Raw genomic sequence first — 18,647 nt, forward strand, 5'->3', positions numbered from 1 at the left:
TTCATTTAGAAGCATAAAATCCAGGTTGTTTGTGGTTATTAAGTCGTTGACTAGAAGTGATTTATTTTTAAGTGAGCGGATGTTAAAGAGTGCTAACTTAACAGACTTACTTTTCCCCACAGCAATATTAGTTTGACGTGTAATAGGCACCAGATTAGTTAGGTTTGCTGTACGGCTATTGAAGGCCTTAGACCACAGGTGTCAAACTCAGTTCCTGGAGGGCCACAGCCCTGCCTTAGACTTTCTATCTTGTAATAGAGCAGCAATAGAGAAAGATACAGGCACACTGGGTTCCCGCTTGTTCTGTAAACATTTGAGAAAGTTACTGTTATCAAAACGGGGACCCGACACATATCACTGAGAGCTGGTATCAGTTGTTTTTGGTTCACCTCGAGCAGATGGAGGAGGGTGTGGGCCCTGGCGTTGTGGCAGAGGCCGAAGAGCTCTCATAGGAGGGGGAGGGCGAGCTGGGCCCGCAGGCTTTGGTGGGAATGGTGCCTGTCTTTTTTTGTTTGGTATCTGGGGGCTTGCAGCAAAAGAGTGGGATAGTTTGGTTCCAGCATACACCAGTTCTTCCATTTTCTGTGAGAAGCACAGAAGTGGCGATGCTGGAGAGAGGGAAAAAGTGTCTGGTGAAAGGGGCTGTTGCTCTGGTGTTATCGGAGGCTGTAATAGGCTGTCCTGGCTTCCCTGGCTGTTTTCCAGGAAGTCGTCCTTGGGTCGTCCTCGCTGAATCTTCAAGCAGTTCTGATATGTCTGTCTGTGGTGAGCTCTGTGGGCAGGGTTCAGCTGAGATTGAGTCCGTGAGCAGAGGTTGTTGTGGCGGAGTGGTGTTATCATTGTCCTTGTGTGATATGTCAACCGCATGTCCATTTTGCTGCTGAAGTGAAGTCCTGTGGTCATTCATACTGTGTCCAGGTGTGTGTGTGCCGTTCAGATTGAGTGGATTGGCACAAACTGCAGAAGGATGATTGAGGGAGAAGTAGATATTGTCCTTTAGCACTCTTGAACCAAGTTTGTTTGGGTGATGGCCATCCCGATGAAACAGTTGTCTCTGACTCCAGAAAAGATTGAAATTGTCCATGAAGTTCACTGCTTTTATATTGCAGGTTTTTTGCAGCCATGGTAACCGTGAAAACCTGTTTGTTCCTCTTGCTGGGAGAGGTCCACTGATGAATGTTTGAACTTTCAGTCTTTTAAGTGTTTCAAAAAGTTCATGGAAATCCTTCTTAAGGAGTTCTGACTGCTCTTTATGAATATCATTCTTCCCCACATGTATGATGAGTCGATTTGCAGTTTTATGTTTCATCAGAATGTTCTGAAGTTCCCTGTTTATATCAGAAGTTGTTGCTTGTGGAAGGCAGCACGTAGTTGTATCCCTGCTGCTAATGTTTCTGATTATGGAGTCCCCCACTATCAGAGTCCTGGGCTCGGCTGCGCTCTGAGCTGAGTGCCGCTGTCTGCTCCACCTTGAGCGCCATTTAGCTTTAGTGTTAGCTACTGGCCCATTCAGTCTGTGTTCGATCACCTTCATCACGTTTGGGGATTCCTCATTTACATTCCTTAGTACTTCAAATCTGTTCTCAAGATGTATAGGCGGTGGTAGTAGACCAGTGTTTGCAATCCTTGTCAGAGCTGTATCTGGGGTAGAGGATGCTACTGTACATCGATCTAGTACGAGTTCACGGGTGGGAAGTTACGGGTTTTACTGCCGTTCCAGTGTACTTTCACGGGTATAAGGTTGGAAAAACACGGGTTACAGGTTGCCTGGAACGATGTACTCCCAGTTACAAGTTGGAAAAACACGGGTTACAGATTGCCTGGAACGCGGAATTATTCTGCCTGACAGAAAGAAAAGCTCGTAGCCTACTGAAGGCGGAGCATTTTGACCAATCAGATGAAAGGGGCGTTTCAGCACCGCCCACGTGTGCAAATGAAATATCGAACCCATAAACCAATTTGTAAACCATAAACAAAAAAATGAAAACTCAAGCCAAAATCTCATTTTTAATTTTTTTAACTAAGCTAAAAAACGAATAAATGATCTGGTTTTCATTTCTCGTTATTCCATTCCAAACAGGAAATAAAATGATCAAAAAGTACAGGACCAACTCGTCTACTCCATCTATGTTTTGATCATCGTTCTGAATCCGATGCGGTCGTAGTCTTTGACAAAAATGCTAATTTCTCTGCTTTTTGTCTAAAATGTAGCACTTTTTTTTTTTAAAGGGGGGGTGAAATGCTATTTCATGCATACTGAGTTTTTTACACTGTTAAAGAGTTGGATTCCCATGCTAAACATGGACAAAGTTTCACAAATTAAATTGTATGTTTGAAGGAGTATTTCTGTGCCAAAAATTGTCCTTCCGGTTTGTCACAAGTTTCGGAAAGTTTTTTTCGAGTATGGGTCTTCGTGACGTCAGCTGGGGCGGAATGTCCTTATATGGGTCCTAAGGGCACTTCTTAGCGCGGGCGCGCGCGCACTTGTAGACCAGAGCAAGAGAGCGAAAGCAGTACGCCCATCAAAGCGCTCTGCTCGGCCTTAGGGAAGTCAATGTCACCAAAGAAGTGTGTTTTTGGTTGCCAGGGCAAGACAACCCTGAACAGATTCCCAAAGAACCCGGCGTTAAGGGAACAGTGGATGGAGTTTGTTTTTCCTGAGCATCAACGGACTGTTTGTTCCCTGCATTTCGACGATGATTGTTTTATAAACAAAGCCCAGATCGACGGATTTGCAGATCGTCTAATGCTTAAGGATCGAGCAGTCACAATGATAAAGGTTCGCGGTCGTGGTTGGAACCGCAGGCGGTGAGTATGGAACTGCTTCAAATGTCTCTGTGTGTTGTTAGCTCGGCGCGTTAGCACAGCTTTAGCTTCGCCCACACGGCCCGCCTCCACCCGCTCGTTTTTTTCCGGAAAGACTCGGTAATGTTACAGCCTATCTTTCTTTTATAAATATAAAACTAAAGATTTTTTGGAGATATGAAGGCTGCAATACTACTCTATAGGTACTCAAGATTAACATGAGATTGTGTGAAAATGAGCATTTCACCCCCCCTTTAATGAAACTTACCCACATTCAAGTGTTGATAAAAAAAGGATGCATGAAGCTAGAATAAAATGTTTTTAAAATGGAAAGAGTTAAAGTACAATTAAAAGTATATTTCAAATATAAATATTGTGATAGATGTGACCAGTAAAGGAAAAAAGAACACAGAGGCAGCAGGCTACTGCAAACGTTTAGGGGTTTATTTCCACAGAATGGGGTTACAAAAGTAAAGCAAATGTTAACCCAACTGAGGTAAACCAAACTATTTGTAAAGAGAAAAAAAAAAAAAACATACTGTAACAGTCTTGACCTGTCACATTAGTTTCCCTTTGGTATGTAAGGCTACTACCTGACTCTAGGGGGAATTAGTGTGCTTATTGCTCTAGGCTATCAGTAAGGCAATGGTAAAAGGAGTTCCCTTACGAGAACGTTCTCTCGTACTGCGTTGAAAACGCTGTGGGAAAACTCCTTTTCTCGAGAATATTGAAGCCTTTATTTTAAAACGCATTGCTGCAGCACATGCGAGAGCTAGAAGCTCGCGTGAGCGTGCTGATTGGCTTGTGCAAAGCAACTGCACGAACCAATGGCGGATCAGCAGAGGAGTGCGGACCAATCGGGGCACTTGGCACTCAGCCAGAGTCAAGCGCGCGAAACCGCACGTGACAGAAGAGTATAAATACACAGAGAATCTGCCATTTGACAGATTTTATCTCCTTCAGCTTTCGACTCACCTCGTCGCTGATCCTCTCCGGATAGAAGCCGCTCGTCGTTGAACAGCCGTCCAGCCGAACAGCTTTGCATTCCGGCATCTGCCAGCTGAGCGTTTCCCTGTGGCATCCGACGAGTATCCTTTTTCTCTTTCTCTCTATCCTAAAAGAGCAATTTCGCTGTTTTCACAGCGCGCGGTGTTGATTCAAATGCCGCTCTCTATCTGTGAATACTGCGGGTTTCCCCTGCTTGTGTTTACAGACACACACTCTGTGTGCTGCCTGTCTCGGCCCTGAGCACGCCGAGTCAGCGCTCACTATAGGCGGCTGCCTTCTCTGCGACGGGATGCCTGTTTCTTCTCTCTGCTCGAGACTCGCTCTCGCTTCGTCGGTGAGTTATCCCGCCCTTCTTCCGTCTTCGGCGCCCCGCGAGCCCCGTAGGAAGAAGCGGCGCGATCATGAGGCGTCCTGAACGCGGTGAGTTTAGCGGATGCACGCTGGGCTTTTCTCCACGTGCTTCCCCCACGCTCTTCTCAGTTCTGTTCTCTCAGAGCGACCAACGCCCCTTGTCTGAAGCGGCGGGATTCGTCGCTTTTGACGGATCTGCTGATGTTAATGCATGACGCAGTTCCGTGGCGGCATCTGAGAACGAGGATTGGTCGGGCTCCGCGGACCCCTCCCCCCCGTCTCAGTTAGACCCTTCCGACACTCGAGCGAACATCGACGCCGAACTCTTCCGCATCATGTCTCGCGCTGTCAACGAGCTGGGACTCTACTGGTTTTTCTCCAGCTGAGCCTGCCAGAAGCCGCCTCGACGAGTGGTACCTGCCGGGGCGCCAACAGGCCCCTCGTCAGCGCGCCGCTCCATTTCTGCCTGAGGTCCACAAAGAGCTCACTAAAAGCTGGCGCGCGCCCTTTTCAGCACGAACGCGCTCATCTGCTTCTTCAACGCCCTCCACTGTTGACGGCGCTGAAGAAAAAGGTTATGTGTGTCTCCTCCCACTGGAGGAAGCGGTCGCTGCACACTTATGCCCTCCCACTGCAGGAAGTTGGAGGTCTAAGACTGTGCACCCATCTAAGCCATGCAGAACTACTTCGGCCTTTGCCAGCCGCGCTTATGCTGCCGCCGGTCAAGCCGCCTCTGCTCTCCACGCCATGGCGACCCTCCAAGTGTTTCAGGCGAAGCTCCTCCGCTACATGGATGAGTCAGGCCCTGACCCAGACACTTTTAAGGACCTCAGAAGTGCGACAGATCTAGCGCTACGGGCCACTAAGACCACCGCTCAAGCACTGGGCCGCAACATGGCAGCCTAGTAGTTTTAGAGCGCCACCTATGGCTGACATTGACCGAAATCAGTGGGTATCAATGGGTAATGAACATCATAAAGCGCGGTTACTCGCTTCAGTTCGCCCGCAGACCACCGCGTTTCCGTGCGGTTATACAAACCACGGTAAGGAGCACACTGAGTCATGTCCTCCGCACCGAAGTGTTAAGTCTGCTGGCCAAAGGGGCCATCGAAAAGATCCCCCTTTCTCAGAGCGAGTCAGGTTTTTACAGCCGTTACTTTCTTGTTCCAAAGAAAGACGGCGGCCTGAGACCCATTTTAGATCTGAGACATCTGAACAAGGCTCTCATGTCACGGCCGTTCAGAATGCTCACGACCAGACACATCCTGGCGCAAATTCGCCCAGGCGACTGGTTTTTCTCAATAGATCTAAAAGACGCTTACTTTCACATTCAAGTGAACCCCCACCACAGGCCATTCTTGAGATTCGCCTTCGAGGGGCAGACATACCAGTACACAGTCCTACCATTTGGACTGGCACTGGCACCTCGTACATTCACGAAGTGCATGGATGCAGCTCTCTCCCCCCTGAGACAGCGGGGAATGCGCATCCTGAACTACCTCGGCGATTGGCTCATATTGACCCAGTCAGAGGCGGAGTCACATACTCACAGAGCCTGGCTCCTCAGACATCTAGAATGTCTAGGGCTCAAGGTCAAATTTGCCAAGAGTATTCTGTTGCCCAGCCAACGTATCACGTTCCTGGGAACAGTTCTCGACTCCGTACTTATGAGAGCATGGCCCACACCGGCCCGTGCTCTAACGATTCAGCAGCTCGCAGCATCGCTCACAGAGGGCTCTTATGTACCCCTCAGAACGTTCCAGAGGATCCTTGGCCTCATGGCCTCCGCATCATCAGTACTCCAACTCGGCCTACTGCGTATGCGTCCTCTTCAGCTGTGGCTAGCACCTCTGGTGCCACCCCACGCCTGGCATTCAGGCCACTTGGTTATCAAGGTAAACCAGCGCTGTGTTCAAGCCCTGGCCCCTTGGAAAGACGCCAGCTGGTACCAGCAGGGCGTAAGCATGGGGGTGGTCTCAGAGAGGAGGGTGATTTCAACAGACGCTTCCAACTCAGGTTGGGGAGCGCTGTACGAGGGCAGGCCTGCCTCCGGCCTCTGGTCGAGCTCGGAGAAACGCCTACACATCAACTGCCTCAAAATGAGAGCAGTTTTTCTGGCCCTGAAAACCTTCCTCCCATACCTGGCTGGACACCACGTATTGGTCCGGACGGACAACATGTCAGTGGTATCTTACATAAATCGCCAGGGCGGCCTCAGGTCCCGCATCCTGCTTGCCATAGCCACCCAGCTACTGTTATGGGCTCACACCAATCTGCGCTCGCTCAGGGCAGCTCACGTGCCGGGCACGTTGAACACAGGAGCAGACATGCTCTCTCGGGGCAGGGTTACCCCAGAGGAATGGTCTCTCCACCCTCAGACGGTTCTCCTACTTTGGGAGGTCTTCGGGAAGGCAGAAGTAGATCTCTTCACCTCAGAAGACAATCGTCACTGCCCAATCTTCTTTTCAAAGAACAGGGATGCGTTGGCCCACGACTGGCCCAGCCTTCCCCTCTATGCGTTTCCTCCGGTCTCGATGCTCCCTCAGGTCATCGAACGGATCAGAGACACGAAATGCGCAGTGCTCCTGATAGCTCCTCTCTGGCGAACCCAATCTTGGTTCCCGGAGCTGATACGGCTGTCTGTGACAGACCCTTGGCCAATCCCAGTGAGGCGCGACCTCCTGGCTCAGGCCAACAGGACTATATGGCGTCCCGTCCCGATTTGTGTGCCCTACACGCTTGGCCACTCAACGGGTACCCCAGGACCTCCCAGAGGGCGTCCTGAACACGATCAGGGAGGCTAGAGCTCCGTCTACCAGACGCCTCTACCACCATAAATGGTCAGTGTTTTCCAGCTGGTGTTTAGCTCGAAACCTCGACCCACACACTTGTGAAGTACCAAGAGTGCTATCCTTTCTCCAGGAGATGCTGGATGCGGGTCGTTCCCCCTCCACTCTCAAGGTATACGTAGCAGCCATTGCTGCACAGCATGTATCGGAAGCCGGAGCCTCCTTAGGAAAATGCGACCTTATAGCTCGCTTCCTTAAGGGCGCCAGAAGGCTTAACCCGCCTCGGCCGCCATCTGTCCCAGCATGGGACCTTTCTTTGGTTCTGCGGGCTCTTAAGGGACCTCCCTTTGAACCACTTCAGTCAGCCGACCTAAAACCTCTCTCCCTGAAAACCGCCCTGCTGTTGGCACTGGCGTCAGTCAAGAGAGTAAGTGACTTACAGGCGCTCTCTACTAGCGCTTCCTGTCTGGAATTCGGCCCCAATGACTCTAAGGTCATCCTTAGGCCAAGACATGGATATATTCCTAAGGTGCTCTCAACTCCGTTCAGAGCCCAGGTTATTTCTCTGTCAGCTCTTCCCACTTCAGAAGAGTTCAGTGATGTTCTCACACTCTGCCCTGTCAGAGCTTTGAGAATTTATTTAGAGCGTTCAGCCTCTTTCAGACAGTCTGAACAGCTTTTTGTTTGTTTCGGGGGCCGAACCAAAGGTCTTCCCGTCACGAAGCTCACGCTGTCCAGATGGATAGTGGATGCCATTGCTCTGGCCTACACCTCACTGGGCCTTACATGTCCCATAGGTGTTAGAGCTCACTCCATGAGAGGCGTCGCCTCCTCGTGGGCCTGGTCGAGTGGTGATCCTATCGAGGACATTTGTGCGGCGGCCGGATGGTCCGTCCCGTCCACATTTGTGAGATTTTACAACCTGGAAGTTCCTGCTCTGCAGGCACGAGTTCTCTCTATCTAAGCTCTGGCTCTGCGGACCCAGGCTAGTTTTGACATTCCTTCTGGCATATTTGTGCGATGACCAGCTAGTCTGTTTCGTCCACATCTGTGAAACGTTACAACCCAAAAGTCCCTGCTCCGCAGGTACGAATTCTCTCTGGCTAGGCCCTGGCTCTATGGATCCAGACTAGTTACGAAAATGCCTATGTAGGATGTTATGCGGCGGCCGGCTGGTCCGTTCCGTCCGCATCTTAAACCTCTATGGTACCTGCCTTATAGGCATGAGTAGTCTCTATCTAACGCTGGCTCTGTGGACCCAGACTAGTTTTTGACTCAGACACTGGTTGTCATCTTGAGTTGTGGGATTCTTAAGACTGGCCCTTGGCCCAGCTTTATCTGTTTGGATATCTAAGGGCCTGAAGATTCGGTCTCTTTATCCTAGGCTATTCTGTACTTCCTGGAGCTCTCGGTGAGTCAGATTGGCCAAAGACGACAAGCACGGCGTTTTAAATAGTGTTCCCACAGCGTTTTCAACGCAGTACGAGAGAACGTTCTCGTAAGGGAACGTACTTGGTTACTTACGTAACCTCGGTTCCCTTAGAGATAAGGGAACGAGTACTGCGTTGCCTTGCCGTGCTATTGTCTCTTATGGCAGGTGTCTTTTCGCTTCAGTCGATTTAAACCTGTCAAATGGAGGATTCTCTGTGTATTTATACTCTTCTGTCACGTGCGGTTTCGCGCGCTTGACTCTGGCAGAGTGCCAAGCGCCCCGATTGGTCCGCGCTCCTCTGCTGATCCGCCATTGGTTCGTGCAGTTGCTTTGCACAAGCCAATCAGCACGCTCACGCGAGCTTCTAGCTCTCGCATGTGCTGCAGCAATGCGTTTTAAAATAAAGGCTTTAATATTCTCGAGAAAAGGAGTTTTCCCACAGCGTTTTCAACGCAGTACTCGTTCCCTTATCTCTAAGGGAACCGAGGTTACGTAAGTAACCAAGTACGTTAGATGTGTTTGGGGACTAACAGCATGGCGTACCACTCATAGAGTCCAGACTGGGAATCTAGGGGATTTTCTGCTCAGTCAATGTAAGATTTGGTGTTTTGTGTATGTTTTATTTATAGTTATTTTTGGCCTGTGTGGATTCACATATGGTATGATGTTGATTTTTGTTTGCTTGTTTGTAGAAGGACTCTTTAGTCCTTCCTGATAATATCCAGGAGGATTGTACTTCAGAAGGACTGTTTAACCCCAGGACACCTTACTTCTATTCTCCTCGTTATCTTCTGGGTTGATGTACAGAGACAAAAGTCTTGTTGCTTGATGACGGATTATATCGGATTGGTGCCAGCCATTTCATTTCCAGACTGTTGTGCACTTGAGTACAGCAGAAAGGACTTTGTCATTTCTGCCTATCCAGATAAGAACTTTTGCACTACTTTTGTAATAATGTTGTTGATGCGTGACTTTTTCCTTATATGTTGAAATGTTTTGACTCTGGGTATTATATGTGTGATTTTCTATCATGTATTGATGATCGTATGTATTCTTTACCTCTTTCTTTTGTGAATAATACTCATTATTGCATCTATTTCTTGTCTTTTTGAGTATTTGAACTAACACAGACCATAGCCAGTGGTTCCCTCCCTAATATAAATCTTGTGGCAATTAGTCTGGGTGTGAATACTAGACGAAATGTTACAATACAATAAACATGAGTCACTGCATTTGCCTCTTAAACAATTACAGATGTCTAGGGACTACAGGACCTGTTCTCTCACAGAACACCACTCCCATACAGAAACAATTAACAAATTTATACATTGGTGACCAGCACCAATTAACACAAAAAGGGGGTCAGTGCACCAGCTCACGGGACTCAGACGTAACAAACAAACAAATAAAAAGAACGGTAAGAATAAACTCATCAAACTAAACGTTAAAGAGTGTGCACACTGAATTCCAAACGAAAGTTTAAATAAAGTTTATTAAACCAAAATAATGTTGTTGTGTATTCTTTACTGTAAACAAATTCCATTTAATAAAGACACAAACTAACCTGCCCAGGCTCACCAACATCCGCCACAAATATTAATACCTAAATAGGAACATAATAGTGTACTTAAAGTGCAAAAATAATATATAAATAGTAAACTATAAGTATGATGTTAAGTTTGCTTAAAGAAAACTTACAAGTATGCCTGCAGTATAAAACTACTAAACTAGTTTACTAGTTTTTTGTAAGTGTCTGCAACCCCCATTAATGTCCAAATCAAAGGTGTACATAAAACTAGAGTGTAATTAATTTGTGTCAGTCATGCATGGAGACAAAGAATAATTGTTACCGTTTGTTGGTAGTGCAGCTGGCTCTTGTCCACACTAGGTGGAGTGTCATAGAGCTCCTGACCATCTCTACTGGGTGGGCCTTTCATTGCCATTGGAGGAGTATCATAAACGTGTGGCCCAGAGAAAAAGGAACAGGGTCAAAAAGACCAAACTAATTTACTAGTTAAATAAATGAATTAAATATACAATTAAGACAGAACAATGTCAGATCATGTCAGTATAATGACATAATTAAAGCTGCAGTCTGTAACTTTTTTGGGTTCAAAATTATCCAAACCAAATTTGAGCAAGTACATAACCAGCCAGTGTTCAAAACTATCTGCTTGCCTTAGCTCGATTCAAAACGGTAAGCTTGTAATAATGTTTTTAATTCCAGTGGTACTGGTGGATTTCCGCGGGAAATTCGAGCATGTCTTTGCATCATTATGTCACATCTTTACACATAAATAAGGAGTCCCGGCTAGTAGGCTATACTGCGTGTGAGGATGTTGGAGGTGGAGATTTATAGCCTTTTCTCACAGCACTTGATATAATTAAACTTATTAATTTGATGGTGGATCCAGAAAGGTTCAAACGACAATCACCAGTGACAAGATTCACCCGTTGTAAAATGCAAAAGACTTTGTTCGGACTTCGGAGTGGCTACAGAAAAAAAGAGAGTGCAACCGGGCCCATGCGAAAACAAGGATAAATATCGGAAGGGCATTAAATGTAGTTACGCAATGCTGATGTTGTTAACACTACAATTTGAGAACAAAGTATAATTTGCGCAGTTTTACGTGATATGATAAGCGATCGTTAGATTTAATCAGCGCGATTTACTGCAATGCTTTTTTCCCCTTAGTTGGTCAGAACAAAAGTGGATGTTACTTACTTGTTCAGATGACATTTTCCGGTGAAAACTCTTATGTTGGTCATACTTCCAAAAAGTAGAATCTGTGATTCTGAATGACGGTATCCACACCGGCGCGGTGACGGAGAGACACACATTCTCCTCAAAACATCGTGTTCATCCGCGCTGTGCTGTGTCGAGGCACAAAGTTAAAAATTCGCATAAAGTTGAAAATTCCGTGAATGACTGCAATTGCATATTTCAAACAGAGATGGCGACAAAGAGGAAAAGCTACAGACTGCAGCTTTAATCTTGTAACAGAATAAATTTGACCCTTTGCTTGGCTCCTGTCGTGCTGTGTGGAATACTGTTTGGATGGAAACTTGGCCTTTGGTCTTGTAGGATCCTGTTCTTCTTGGGTCACTGGAGTCTGTATGTTGGTGTCCTGACTAGGGGTGTGCCATATCATACCGTCCACGATAATACCGGTATAAATTTTTACATGATAAAAAAGTGTCATATCGCGATATCACTGATATGGCGCATTACGTTCCCTAGCACGCACAACAACAACACCTGCTGAGCGCGAGAGCAGCAAGTCAGCCTCCAATGACGATTTAGTACCTAAAAAGGAGCTACTTCAAAAGTATTTTAATAATTCCCGCAGGTCTACCAGTTATAATGCGGAAAATTCCCCCGCAAACACTGATTTTACCAACCGGGTGAGTGTTCAGCGGTGCCGCGTCTTCTCTCTCTCGCTCTCAAAATGGGTTGCACAAGTCAAGCGTCAATACCACACTCTTGTGTTTAGCAGTCAGGACATGACGGAATCTTTTGTCACTTGCATCGTAACTAAAGTTTAGCATTTTAACTTCTTTTTAAGTCTCATCAGTTTAAACATTTGCGATTTTAAACTACTCTCGCGCGCTCTCTGAGAGATGTTTACTCTGCGTGCATGTATACAGTAAGCCGCCTCACAAACAGCTCGCGAGTAACAAAAGTTATTTTTCGCGTGTAAAATTGTGTAAAAATTCCGGTCATGGTCAGTGTATTCGTAAACAGTCGGTTATGTCTGAAATAACCATAAAACGCGCGTGACAGTGTGACAGACAGTATAACAGTAATGGATCCGGGCACTAGCTCTAAAAGTGACAGCAGCCATATGTGTCTGTCATTAATGTTGTTGTCGTCAAAACAACAAAAGATAGCTTTCATTGTAAGGAATCAGAATTAATAGCCTATGTATTTAATTTAGTCAGGACTCAGGGCTAGTGTTATTTTACATTTGATTACCTTATTCAGTTTCTGTAGTATTTCTGAATAGTGTTAGACGGACCTACTCAAAAACTTTTATCTTTATTTGTATCTTTATTATTTTGTATATATTTTTTGCTAATTTTTTTAATTTAATTCAAAGATTGAAATCAAGCTTCCTTGTGTTGTGTAAACTCTTAAAAACAAAATTGCCTAATTGTAAAAACACAATGAGTGAGCAAACACTTTGGTGAGATAAATGTAATAATAAAAAGAAATTCTAATTTTTTTTATATCGTCATAAATATCATTATCGCAAATATTCTTTAAATATCATGATATAATTTTGAGGCTATATCGCCCACCCCTAGTCCTGACCATAGACAGTAAAAGAAATGGACACAGCGACCCCATTGGAACTCAGTTGAGACAAGTGAAGCCCGTTTTCAGCGATTTCTTAGCACTGAGCAACCCGTCTGTCTTCTAGTAGCTGTGCCAAGAGAAATCTGAATCATTCCCTTCCGAATCTTGCAGAGACGGAGCTTCTCCTCCCGTCCATACGGTAATCTCTCTACTGTGCGACAGAGAGTCGCGTGGTTATGACGCAATCGTTAGCCTACTTTTACAAAAACTGCTTCTACGGGGCCATAACATAAGCTACAAGGTAATGGAGCATTTTATACATTGTCGTGTTTCTTTAGAAATAAAAAATGGACAAATGGAGTCTTCAAACGCCTCAGATGTAAAGTTATTCGCTGTCAAAGTGACGCCAAAATGAATGGAAGTCAATGGGATTGCTAACGCAAGTGAAGTTCCGCTCAAGATGGCGGCACCCGGCCGACTTCAACTTCCGGTCGACTTCCTTCCCGCTTGGTCCTGACGGTCACCTCCATGAGTGTGCACCGCTATCACAATGTCATCAAGTCAAGGGTCACTAACAGGAAGCTACTGCACAGACTGAAAAGACGACACAGACGCCTTCATCTGTTTGGCATCTGGATTCTAGCCTTTGTTTTTTCCCTACCAATATTTTTCACTCAAGGACTCAAAGACAAGGATGGATTGCAAAGATGTCAGAGGACAATGGAGTCGCAGTCTATAGTAGTGGCTGTTTTGCTTCTTGAGACCCTGTTGGGGTTCGTCATTCCATTTTTGATCATGTTAGCATGTTATCTCTGGTTGCACAAAGGCTTGAGCCAAAAAGCCAAGAGCTCCAGTCTAACTCAAGCTCCACATGACCAGAAACCCAGAAATCAGGGGGCAAACGTTAAAGGGATAGTTCACTTTGAAATTAAATTTTGGTATGTTTTAGCTTATCTCAAGGGCATCCAAGATGTAGGTGTCTTTTTTTCCGCAGTAGTTTCAATTTTGATATTTTTAGGTCAAACCGTTCTTGTCTGTCAGTCATTGAATGCAGGTCTATGGATACTTCCTCAAAGAGCATGCACAGAGTCCAAATTAAAACAATTCCCCATCGTCCAAATTAAACAATTCCCCATCGTAAGTACACATTGATGGCCTAAGACACGAAACGAGTGGTTTGTGTGAGAAAACGAACAGTATTTATATCGTTTTGACCTCTTATACACAGCACACGTCCAAGTGATCTGATCTGAGGGCGCAGTATAGATATATATACACTAGATGTCGCCTTAAAGACATTCGTTCCAATGAACTGCCATAGACGAGGCGACATCTAGTGTATATATCTATGCACCAGTCTGCGCACACGACACACAGCAGGATGCGCTCGCGCCCTCAGATCACTTGGACGTGTGATGTGTATAAGAGGTCAAAACTATATAAATACTGTTCGTTTTCTCACACAAACCGCTCGTTTCATGTCTTAGGCCATCAATGTGTACTTACGATGGGGAATTGTTTAATTTGGACGATGGGGAATTGTTTTAATTTGGACTCTGTGCATGCTCTTTGAGAAAGTATCCATAGACCTTTATCAAATGACTGAGAGACAAGAACGGTTTGACCTAAAAATATCAAAATTGAAACTACTGCGGAAAAAAAGACACCTACATCTTCGATGCCCTTGAGGTAAGCTAAAACATACCAAATTTTAATTTCAAAGTGAACTAACCCTTTAAGACTTACAAGAAGAGACTTGTGGTCAGCATCGTTGTGGCTTTCTTTCTGTTTTGGACTCTAAAATATTCTAAAATGTATCAGAAAAAAATAATTATCCCTGCTGTTCTTGTGTGTTTTGCAGTAGATGAACACATGCTGTTGATGGAGAAACAATATTCGACATTCATCTGACTGCAGTTCATACATGCATTCATTCATATATGATCCAAAAATTATTGATTTGGTCTCATGAGAGACCAAAGTATCCCAGAGTATGGATTACCAGAATTCTATATTTTGGTAATATGGGCCTTGGAAAAAATTAAATAGGCTTCTTGTGGTTTGGCTGCATTTAGTTATTGTTCAAATTGAAGACAATGTACTTACTTTTTTGCATATATATGCCAAAATGCATGCAATTTGTTAAAATCAATAAGAAATTCAAATATGTTGTGAACCAGAAACTAATTGTTCAGAAATCTGAACTTATTGTTTTGAGAGACTAACTCATTTGAGAATTGAGCCAAAGTGATTGAGAAAAACTGTAAAACTTAGAATTAAGAACATCCTATAAGTAGTGAGATATTACCATGGTGTTGTATATTATTATAAGCTTAATAAGACGATTTTAAATATTTTTTATTTAAAAAATAAGCATATGAGGTAAATGTTTGCAGCTTGCAAAAGGGGCTTCATTAAGAGTAAAAGGTAGAACAGAAGAGGAAGAAACATCTGAAAACCACAAACCACAAGAATACAGCTATTTTAGACATAAGCTAAAAATAATGCAAACAGAAGGCTTCAACAAAATCATATACCATCGATTAACAACCAACAATAATGTACAGTATGTGAAAATGTTAACCTATTCTATTACACCCAATAAACAAAATAATGAACGTTTAAAATAGCATCATGTGACCCCTTTAAGGGTGAAGTGTGAGTTCAAAATGTTGTCTCTGTATCTTTTATTTTAATTGCATTGTTTGGTTTAGATGAACATATATATAGCGAGTCAAAGGGGAGCTTTAATGAATAATTTTTTTTCCCTTGATTGAGATAAGAGCAAAGCTGTAGTTTTAGTTTACAGAAGTGGGAGGAGTCGACATAGCCCCTGTTCTTCAAGCAGTCATAACTTACATTCAGCATTTTCCAGACCAAAAAAAATTTGATCATGATGGAGCTCAACGTAAGTTTCAATTCCACATCTAACAACACTGCTGTGGGTTCAAAGCAGATTGCTCCTGCTGTAGTTCTGGGTTTGTGCTGTTTGGTGGGTTTGCCAAGCAACATCGCAGTAATCATCAGCATTGCTCGTGAGTGGAACAAAAATTTTAGCTTTACCTTAAGCCTAATGCTAAACCTTGCTGTCTCTGATGCTTTGCCTCTTTGCTTGGCTCCTGTTGTGCTGTGTGGAATACTGTTTGGATGGAAACTTGGCCTTTGGTCTTGTAGGATCCTGTTCTTCTTGGGTCACTGGAGTCTGTATGTTGGTGTCCTGACGGTCACCTCCATGAGTGTGCACCGCTATCACAATGTCATCAAGTCAAGGGTCACTAACAGGAAGCTACTGCACAGACTGGAAAGACGACACAGACGCCTTCATCTGACTGGCATCTGGATTCTAGCCTTTGTTTTTGCCCTACCAATATTTTTCACTCAAGAACTCAAACACAAGGATGGATTGCAAAGATGTCAGAGGACAATGGAGTCACGGTCTATAGTAGTGGCTGTTTTGCTTCTTGAGACCCTGTTTGGGTTCGTCATTCCATTTTTGATCATGTTAACATGTTATCTCTGGTTGCACAAAGGCTTGAGCCAAAAAGCCAAGAGCTCCAGTCTAACTCAAGCTCCACAGGACCAGAAACCCAGAAATCGGGGCAAACGTGAAGACTTACAAGAAGAGACTTGTGGTCAGCATCGTTGTGGCTTTCTTTCTGTTTTGGACTCCTGTTCACATCATCAATGTGATTGATATAGTTACTACTCTGACTAAAGCATCTCATCCAGATGTTTCTGGCCGACTGGAGTCCTTCCGTAAAGTTTATGGTGATGCAAGCAAGGCCCTGGCTTTGCTAAACTGCTGTCTGGATCCTTTTCTCTATGCCGTCTGTTCAGGAAATATTCTAAAATGTATCAGAAAGAAATGATTCAAAATTTCTGATTGGATTATTTACTTCCATGTTTCCTGTTTCCTCATGGCTGTTCTTGTGTGGTTTGCTGTAGATGAACACATGCTGTTGATGGAGAAACAAAATTCAACATTCTTCTGACTGCATTTCATTTACATGCATCCATTTATACATACTGTCATATTTATCAACATGAAGAGAGTAAGTATAACATTGTAAATAATCACATAGAGAAAGAGATTTTTTTTTAATTATTTCTTAATGTTCACTGTCACAATTTGTGAAAAGATGACAAAATTAAAACCTATTAAGCACATAATTAATAAAAACAGTGTGATACATATGCAATCAGTATCTGTAAAATAAGTAATTAGCCAAATTTGATTAAATGTAGGGTTGCAAAATCCAGCAAATGTGTAATATTCTAGACTAGTACATGTCCTACATAACTTCATACTGCTCTGATATAATATACTGAATATTATACTGCTCTGACATTATTGCCATTGTTGTAAAGCTTTCACATCTGTTCTGTTGAGCGTCCTGATGTTTGATGAGGTGTGTGTTGCTCAACTTGTCTCTGCAAAATCCCCCACAGGTGCCCATAGTGTTAGGTCAGGTGAAATGCATGTCCATTGAAGGATTGTCACTAGGGAATGAATAGAGTCATTGTCATGTTTAAAAAGTGCTGAACAACACTGGGAATAAGGAGAATGAGAATTGTGAATTCATGTCACCTTTAATTTAGCACAACTCCTCACTCCTTCAGCACTCATTCATAAGAACTTAGCTACCACTGTGGGGACTAGGAACTTCTCACTGCACTGCTCCCCTTTGCAATGTAATACGTCTTGGATGCTGTTAGATCCAAAATTATCGATTTGATCTCATGAGACCAGAGTATGGATTACCAGAACTCTATTTTTGGTAATATGGGCCTGGGAAAATTAGTTTCTATGACTAAATGGAAAATGTTTTAATGAGTTAATTTTGCATTGGCAAGGTGTTAGTTCCTGTGTGGACATCAGCAATGCATTTCACTTCTGCATGTTGCGACCTGCAGTGTGATGTGTGTGATATGAAACAGTCACTCTTCTCACAGCTTTTACCAGCTCTGAAACATTTCTCCTGCTCTTTTCTTAGCAAACAAAAATCTCTCATGAAATGAAAGCTTAAATTGAAGGCCTGATTGTTTCAGGGATTTCAAGACCATTCTTTTTGAGTTTCTGTGTTACTTTTGGTAAGGTTTGGTAATCCTCTTGTACCAATATCCTCTTTTGTGCAAAAAAATAAGTCTTCTGACAGTTCTCTCTCAAGTGGTTTCATTGTTGTCAGTATTAAGTATGAGAATGATTCAATGAGCTATATAACACTTTTAAGTGTCAAGAGTCAAGAAATTACTCGTTTAATTGTGTTGGTTCCACATACTCACCTGTTGATTAAAAACTGCCTTCATCTTACTCTAGACATTTTGAGACTTAAAAATGTGTTCTCCTTTTTGCAACACAACATAACAATTAAAAGATTCTTATAACACTTTGATAAGAATCTTAATTTCCTGATTAATATTCATATGCTAGCCAAGCAAATTTTATTTTGCAGCCAGTGTCATCTAGCAACTCTCTGTTGGCTTGCGAGCTGGAAAAACCAAACTCTAGTCAGGCCAATCACATCGTGTAAAGAGTCGGTGGGTGGGCTTAACATAATGACAGCAGAGTTATGACGATTCCACTGAATTCCCTGCTGCTGAAGAGCTGCTGATGGCGAACAGCGGTCTTTCGAATCGTCTTTGGCCGCGACTCTGGAAGACTTGGAGTTAAGCTTTTCTTTGAGAAAAGAGCAAAGAATGGCACTTAAGTCATTCTTAAAAAAAGGAAGATGTGCTTTGAGTTTTGCCAACCGGATACGGCAAAAGTTTTATCAATCAACTGGCTCCGCTGGTGGGAAAACGCTCTGGTTGGTTGTAGCGCTATCCTATTGCTTGGGAATTTGAAAGACAGCCGTTTATCCTGCCCCTCGGACTGAGCCGTGCCAATGGTGTGTTCCCAGACCCAACATCTTGATGTGGGTCTGGCTTGTCAGGCTATTGATATGCTTCATTGGTAAATGAT

At 44.0% G+C, this 18,647-nt stretch overlaps 1 protein-coding gene across 1 annotated transcript; it reads left to right on the forward strand.

Moving 5' to 3' along the window:
* Positions 1 to 15,578: 15,578 nt before the first annotated feature.
* Positions 15,579 to 16,677, forward strand: LOC308694929 (leukotriene B4 receptor 1-like; the record flags this gene model as incomplete). The annotated part of the gene is made up of 2 exons (XM_081372742.1): positions 15,579 to 16,317; positions 16,631 to 16,677. 2 exons carry the CDS (start codon positions 15,579 to 15,581, stop codon positions 16,675 to 16,677), a joined length of 786 nt encoding a protein of 261 aa, XP_081228868.1.
* Positions 16,678 to 18,647: the final 1,970 nt, after the last annotated feature.

This window comes from Scardinius erythrophthalmus (assembly GCF_964197995.2).
Source record: "Scardinius erythrophthalmus genome assembly, chromosome: 8".
In the NCBI taxonomy this organism is placed as follows: Eukaryota; Metazoa; Chordata; class Actinopteri; order Cypriniformes; family Leuciscidae; genus Scardinius; species Scardinius erythrophthalmus.